The 7330-nt window shown below is 40.1% G+C and overlaps 1 protein-coding gene across 1 annotated transcript in view; it reads right to left on the bottom strand.

Annotated features, from left to right (window-relative positions):
- The window catches only part of cunh12orf4 (chromosome unknown C12orf4 homolog), a gene marked incomplete at its 5' end in the record, with an annotated part of 13443 nt that extends 6900 nt beyond the window's left edge, over positions 1-6543 (bottom strand). Inside the window, 7 exon segments of the mRNA XM_035665566.1 lie at positions 521-649; positions 851-1048; positions 1215-1321; positions 2702-2826; positions 3055-3154; positions 4206-4387; positions 6398-6543. Coding sequence (XP_035521459.1) covers positions 521-649; positions 851-1048; positions 1215-1321; positions 2702-2826; positions 3055-3154; positions 4206-4387; positions 6398-6543 — 987 coding nt within the window.
- Between the last annotated feature and the right edge of the window lie 787 nt (positions 6544-7330).

The following is a 7330-nucleotide window of genomic DNA, read 5'->3' as shown; positions in this document are numbered from 1 at the left end:
ATGTTTGCAATGGAAGTGTTTGTACTGCACTACAATGTTATAGTCGTGTATGTAGTTGCACTTCCCCCTCGGTTCATTCTTTTGACTTCTATTCTCATGTTTCTCTTGTCAAAATAAGAGATAAGGATGCTCTTTCTTGTCTTGCTTAACATCAAATCAGATAAATTAGAGATCACACACAATGTGAGTATACCCTGTATGTCGAGAGCAAAACACAACTCTAAGATGGTACAACAACTTGTATCCTGTTGCTCCTCGCTCCGTGGCATGAATAACAATGTTAGTTAGGCATTTTATAGTGCATAGCTGGCTAAAAAAAGGCCACCCGGCTGTCTAGGATAATCACTTTTCCTCAGTAGCGTCTGTGTCCAGGTCTTTGGCTACACTTCTGGTGGAATGCAGATTCACGGAGGCCTCAGCCTCACCAGTCTTGCCTTCCTCTTTCTAACCTTCTTTAAATGTTCTGTGCACATTACAGCTGTGTTGACAGTGAGACACGAGGAGCAGCCAAAAGCCTCACCAGGTTGTTCTTTCTGCTTGCTGCTCCGCTGGGCTCGGGCATAGAGCACCACCTGCTGCACCTCCTCCAGCTGCCCCTCCAGACAGGGAAAGTGGAAGTCTGTACACTCCTTCGCCACGGTTGCAAAGTCTGGGGGTCGACACAGAGCAGGCCAAAATCACGTCTATGCAGACCTCATCTCTGTAATTATGTAAGAAGTGCCAGAATTCTTATGTAAAATGTAAACATATCCAACATTTTATAGCAAAGTTTCTACAAAACAACACCCCAGGTTGTCCATGTGGCAAGAAGTTCACCAAAATCCTGGTCTCTCTAAGACTCTGCCCTGACCTCTCTTGATGCCACTGTAGGAGTTGACCCTGTTGTCGACCAACAACACCAGACCGCAGAGGGAGGACGAGTACAGAGAAAGGGCTGTCTGTAGCCGTCTCAGCTTTGCTCCACTGCTGCCGTGCCGCCGGTGCTTACAGAAGTCCAGCACGTCTGCCCGGACCAACCGCAGGTTGTGCATCGTCTTCAGCTGCGCTCCTGATATATATATTTTAAAAGAATATTATACATTTTACTGTAGTTCACATCTGTTTGACACATATGTACAGTCTTATACTACCAAAAATAGAATGCAGTAGAAGTGCTAAATGAACACGGTTACTGTCACAAAACTGTGTTCAAATACTTGTTTGAAGTCAGGCACCTAAGTGTATGGTGAAACTCTCCTCCAGCTGAGGCTGCTCCTCAAACATCCTGGCCCCAGAATCTGCGGGCTCCGACAGCTGGCTGGGCTGCACTTTAATCTCCTCACTGGAAATCAATCAGTAAAGAGATTCATCAAAACAAGTACACCTGATGCAGGTTTTATAGGTCCAATAAAAGAAGAACCATCCAGAGAAAAAGAGAAAATGAAATGCAGGCATTATATTTTAGTATTTTATAAAATAATTGTTATACTGCCTGGAATATGACATTATTAAACATAAAGGGTACTTTTCACAATTTTAAAAAGGAAAACTCCTCCAATTCAGCATCTGTTTTCCTGGCATCTTCTTGGACTATAAATACAATAAAACAGGAAATAATATAGCGTTTTGACAGATACTTAGTTATAAGCAATATTTGATTTCATTTCAGCACTTCATTGACAAAAAGTGAGAAAACATCCAGCTTGAATTCTGGTTGTAGTTTTCCTTTACGGGCTACAGCTTTAAAAATGCCTATTTACAAAGTGTTCAAAGTGCTGATGTAGAAGTATTAAGTTCCACCCACACATAGCAAGATAATGATATTCATCATTAGGAAAAACTGATGCAGGGTCAGCACATTGTCTGAGAAGCTCTTAGCATACAGGTCCTGGTGGTATCTGTGTTTTGATGGAATATCCAATATATGCCGAGGAGTGGAAGACCTGAATTTAAACCACCACTGTGCGGGACCACATTACTGTTAAGCACTATTAGACTTCTTATCCCAAGATGCCAGTCATAACTGATACTGCAAAGCGGAGCATCAGTCAAACTAAGATGAGTTTTTGACCTCTTGTAATAACTTCAATTTCTATGTAAATGGTGCCTGTTCTTCAAAGGGCCAGCAGACATGTCGTGTTTTGGATTACTGCTGCAGAAGTTCGTTAGTTAAGGGCCTGTTTGATCTCTGGGCAAGATTCAGTAAGACTTTTCCATTAAAACAATTCACATAAGTGATATAAGCATTTTATTTGTATGTTTTAAGGTTTAAAAATAGCTCTACCATTCTTAATCCCTCTACAAATAACCTTAAGCTGAACTTAAACCTCATAGGCCAAACAAGCCAAAGCCTCTACACAGATGGCTCACTGTCAGTGAATAAATATCATGAAGTGCCTTCTCACAATGCCACTCCAACGCCTCACACTGCATTCATCCTCGCCTGCACTGCAGCTTTTCTATTTCCACCTAACAAGAATATAAGTGCCTGACTCCAGCAGCCATTATCTTGGATCACCTGCTTTGGCTTTACCCTGACATTTAAGAAAAAGGGTGAGTGACAGAACTGAAAGAGCCTTTTCAGGTGCACATGGGTGTAAAGTGAGCGTACAGATACCAGATGTGTGTACACAAACAAAGTTTATGCTTCAGCATACACAAATATAACATGTTAACAGTCAACTGAGTGGACACACAAACACTTACAAACAGACAAACCCACTTAATTTGGCTGCTGTTGTTGGACTTCTGCAGGTCCTGATGCAGTTTGATGACCCACTCCTGATACTCCTGCTTTTGAATGCCTGTAACTTGCTTCAGCTCACTGGCCCACTTGTTCTCCAATACCTGCTCAAAGAAGACAAAAAGTAAAAAAAAAAAAAAAAACTGAGGAACTTTTTTTTATGACAACTGCATACTTTAACTAGTCAGGCTAGGGCTAATCTGAACCTGTAATTGGAAAATTCCCAAAATGAATCCCCTGCAGTGTCTGTGGGGAAATGATAACTTTGTACCTGGATCAAGGTACGCCTGCTTTTAACACTGCTACAGAGCATCCTGGCTTCTTTTTTTTACCTGCTGTGCATCAAAGTGTTGCGAGGCAACTGCATTTACGTCATGGTCACTCAAAGTGTTTCCCAGCTCATGCATCACTTTGTCCATTTCAGCTGCTTGCCTGCCACACACAAATATTCGTTCATTTAATACATCATCTATACAACTGAAAAACAGAGCCATGTGCTATTCCAACACAAATTAAGAACACCGTGGGTTAGATGGCTTAAGAAATAGAAAGACAATAATTCATTGGCATAACGCAGTGCCAAAAGGATTTTCTGTTTACCTTTAGGTGTAAACTAAAACCTAGTGATTCCACCATCATGAGTAAAATGTGCAAAGCAGCAGTGTAATAAGTCCAAGGAACTATCTTTATAAAAGCAAAGTAGAGAAAAGTCTCAGTGTCAAAGCCCAGACACCACTGAGAGATAAAGAAACACTACATTAACACCTTTAAGTCATTTATACAGTGTTGGTATAAATGACTTAAGGGTCCATTTAGGAGGATCAACCGGCAGAAATGTAATTTAATATTCATAGGTATGTTTTCATTAGTGTGTAATCGGCTGAAAATAACAATCATAGTGGGGGGTTTTTTAACCTTAGAATGAGACGTTTTTATCTACAGAGGGAGCGGGTCCTCTTGTTGAACCACCATGTTTCTACAGTAACCCAGGACGGACAAACCAAACACTGTGGGATGGAACAACTGGATCGAGAATGTCTGAAAAGGTTGGTCTCAGTCCACTTGCAAGTGGGTGCATTTGTGGTTTGAAAGCAAAACAGACCAACATATTTTATGAAAGTAAATCTGTGATTTTAGCAGGAATTAAAAAGCTATACTACTATTAGATCCATCTGCTGATTGTGAACAGAAGATCCATCTGCAGCTTATAAAGCCCCCTGAAGCAAACGGATTGGTGGTTTTGGGCTATATAAATAAAATCTGACTTGATTTATATTAGCAATCCCTCAGTATCTCCTTAAAAAGTTGGTGTGAACAACAATGTATAATGTTTAATCTTGGTCGGGACCAAATGAACCAATCTTCTTAGGGTGCAAAAGCACCTAGAAGAATACAGCTTTAGCCGTACACTATGTTAAAAATACAAAAAAAGATGGGGGAGAAATAATATCCAAGGATCACAGTTCCGGGCAATAACACCAACCTCTCCTGCAGCTTCTTAATCTCCATGTCTCTCTCACTGATGAGCTCGGAGATGCTAACAAAGTAGTTGTGCTCCAGGTTGAGAAGGGTATCAGAGGCAGGGGAGTGGATCAGCTCATGGTAAACATCGGCAAAGTCCTCATCCCAACTGGGCTCTTCAGGCCGAGCGTGCTCCAGTGTGGTCTGAAAACAGCGACAGAAGAAAGAAAACGAGTGTTTGCAAGAGGCAGCAGCAAATGGTTACAAAAAGGCGGAAAGAAATTGCTTCACTGTTTGAAACTAATCACTTCTGGGTGAGGATCTGCTGCACCTGCTGTGAGTCAGCGAGATTGCTCAGAAGAATAGAATCAAGGACACATCAACAGGCTCTACCTTATAAGCCACAGCCGCCCCTTGAAATAAATAAATAGCAGCGGTGGAATGAGAGATAGAAGGAATATAACATCAACACATTTTGAATGTTTTGCTCCGCTTAGTAAACCAGGGCAGTTGATGTACCCCATCCATAATTAGAGAAGCAACATAAGAGTATTTAGAATCTGAAACTCCTCTATTTATACGGGCTCAGGAATCTTCAGGCCACAAACACGATGGACACTGGAAGGCTTCCATGTGTATTTCTGTGTGACTGCAGTAAAATGTTAACGGGTAGCCAGTCCTAAATGTCTGAGTGCAGTGGGTCAGAGGCTTCACAACACAAGCCGAGGCAGCCTTCGTCTTTCTATAAATGCCCGGGCCTGGGAAGAGTAAAACTAAATGATCTTATTGACCTTCTTTAAAACATGAAATAAGAGACAGTCACTTTCATTAAGAAGACCATTCTTAGTTTAATTAAAAAACCACAAAGTTCACGTCTTGGTGTCACTACACTGTTTGTTTTGTATTGATCCAAAACATAAAAATGATGACTCTTTTCTCAATATGTGCAACCGCTGCCACATATTGGATCGCCGGGAAGAAACGCATCAAAGCGTAACCAAGTGCAATGGAGAGACATTAAACACAGCACTCGGGCTTATGCAATGAGATTTCTTTTTCCCAGGAACTCATGAATAATCAATTTGCAGATGCACTGCACTTCTTCTGTTTAAATTACTTTAATGATCCATGACTGCCTCGAAGTTAGAGGGAGCATCCGAGGGCACTTAAATACAGAAAAATGGATACAATCGGGGTGTATTGAGCAGCCGGTGGTCTGAAATGTACTTTATGGAACAACTGCCAAGAATAAAATGTGCTGTACATATTCAACACAGAAGTATCTACCTAAAGTTTTTTTTTTTTTTAACAATTTGTCTAATGATTTACCAGTAAATTCGAAGTGCAAAACAGCATTTTGAAGCCACAAACAAAAACTGTCAGAGCTTAAAGGCTCATCCAGGCAGCAAACAGGAGGGGAACTTTAGAGAAGTTTATACGGCATGTGGAGTTGTAAAGGTTTCTTCATAATAGTGAAGCATGTATGTTTTTTTTTTTTAGGATAGAAAGTAACTCTAAACTCGCTATTTAAACAGCGTCATTGATTAATCACAGAGGCAGCAAACAAATTTACTTTAAAACAGGTTACGTTTATGTGGATGGTCTCACTCAGTCAATAAACTGATATGTTTATGGCATTATTCTCCAATCTAATGATATGTTAGTCTACAACAGACACAGCTTCTTTCCTGTGAATATTACACCAGAGATGAGTTTTTCTGTTATATTTAGTACGTTTTTATACAATCCCCTGTCTGTATTGTGTATTTCATGATTTTTTAATAATCATACATACTTAATAGGCTTATTTTTTATTAACAAATTCAGTGTTTTCTTCTCCTTGACGCTTGGCCATTGTTCTGTTAGCTCGTTGGTTTGTTTTAACTGCATACTTTACTAATGCAGGACAAGAGTGAATATATCTTGACCATGCCCTTATCCTTTATCCATCATTTATAATTGTATATCTTAATTAATAGTCTTAACTTTTAAAATAACAATTTCATTTAGTTTTCTTCACAAGAATGAATATAATGCTGAGATATAGGCCAACTGTGTATTTTTTGAATTGAAGAAGATCCCAGTGAAGCTCTGGCGACCCCTAGTGGGGGTCAGGGCCCCCAAATTGAGAACCAGTAGTATAAGCAACTAATAGCTATTAAAAACCCTGATGTCAGTTTTTAGACACAATGACATACTGATATGTGTTATTACCTCCACATAAGACCGGGTCCACGCGTTGGTGAGCTGGTTTACATCCACATCTCCCGTTGTGAGTCTCTGCAGGGCCAGCTCTGCCTCTCTGTCATAATCCACGATGGTCTCGTTCTCGATGAAGGTGGAAAGCGAGGTTTTCAACTCTGCAGGGGCGGAGGGGAGGTGCACACGCAGCAAAAAAACAGTCACTTAAAAAATGTTTTCATTTCTGTGCAAGCCAAGTGGTACACTGCAAAATCAATGAGCTGGACCCAATCCATCCGTTTAGGTTTCACACTAATAGCACGCATGCTGACAGTACCATCTCTTTCCCTGGAGCACGTGTAGAGAGATATTATTCGAGGGGATTAAACTCAAATAAACAGAATCTGATGTGTCTTCTCCAGCTGTGTAGATTTGGTTTATGCAGTTTTCAGGGGGGGCTGTTACTGAGTAGTTAGGGGCCCTGCACCAGTCCAAAAAATACAAGTAATAATGACAAACGATGATGACACTATTGAATGTTTTTTTTGGTTTCAGGAATCGAGATCTAATACTTTATACAGATGATACTGGATTTACTACATATAAAAACACTGAAATGTAGCCTAAAATATCATTTTACCGGTCTCCAATTATCAATATATGGTCAGTTCTTGTGTGTTTTATAGGAGTACAGTGTATCAGACATTGACAACTGCAAATAAGAATGAACTAACTATTATCATTAAGGATTAATCTGGCGACCATTTTCTTGATTCATTGATTAGTTGTTCCATAAGATGTCGAAAACGTGAAAAAGCTTGATCACTGTTGAGCCCACAGAGATTTCTTATTTAAAAAATGACTCAATTCGAGTTCATGTTAGTTGTCAAATTTGCTGAACAAAACTCAAGAGAAGCAGCAGTTAGAGTTTAGTTTAGTTTTGTGCTAAAGGAATTAAAGGCCTGT

The sequence above is a fragment of the Morone saxatilis genome, unplaced genomic scaffold (genome assembly GCF_004916995.1).
Source record: "Morone saxatilis isolate NCDOM2014 unplaced genomic scaffold, NCSU_SB_2.0 Contig2, whole genome shotgun sequence".
NCBI classification, from domain to species: Eukaryota; Metazoa; Chordata; class Actinopteri; family Moronidae; genus Morone; species Morone saxatilis.
Note: the sequence above shows the minus strand (reverse complement) of the source record. Positions and strands in the feature narration are given on the sequence as shown.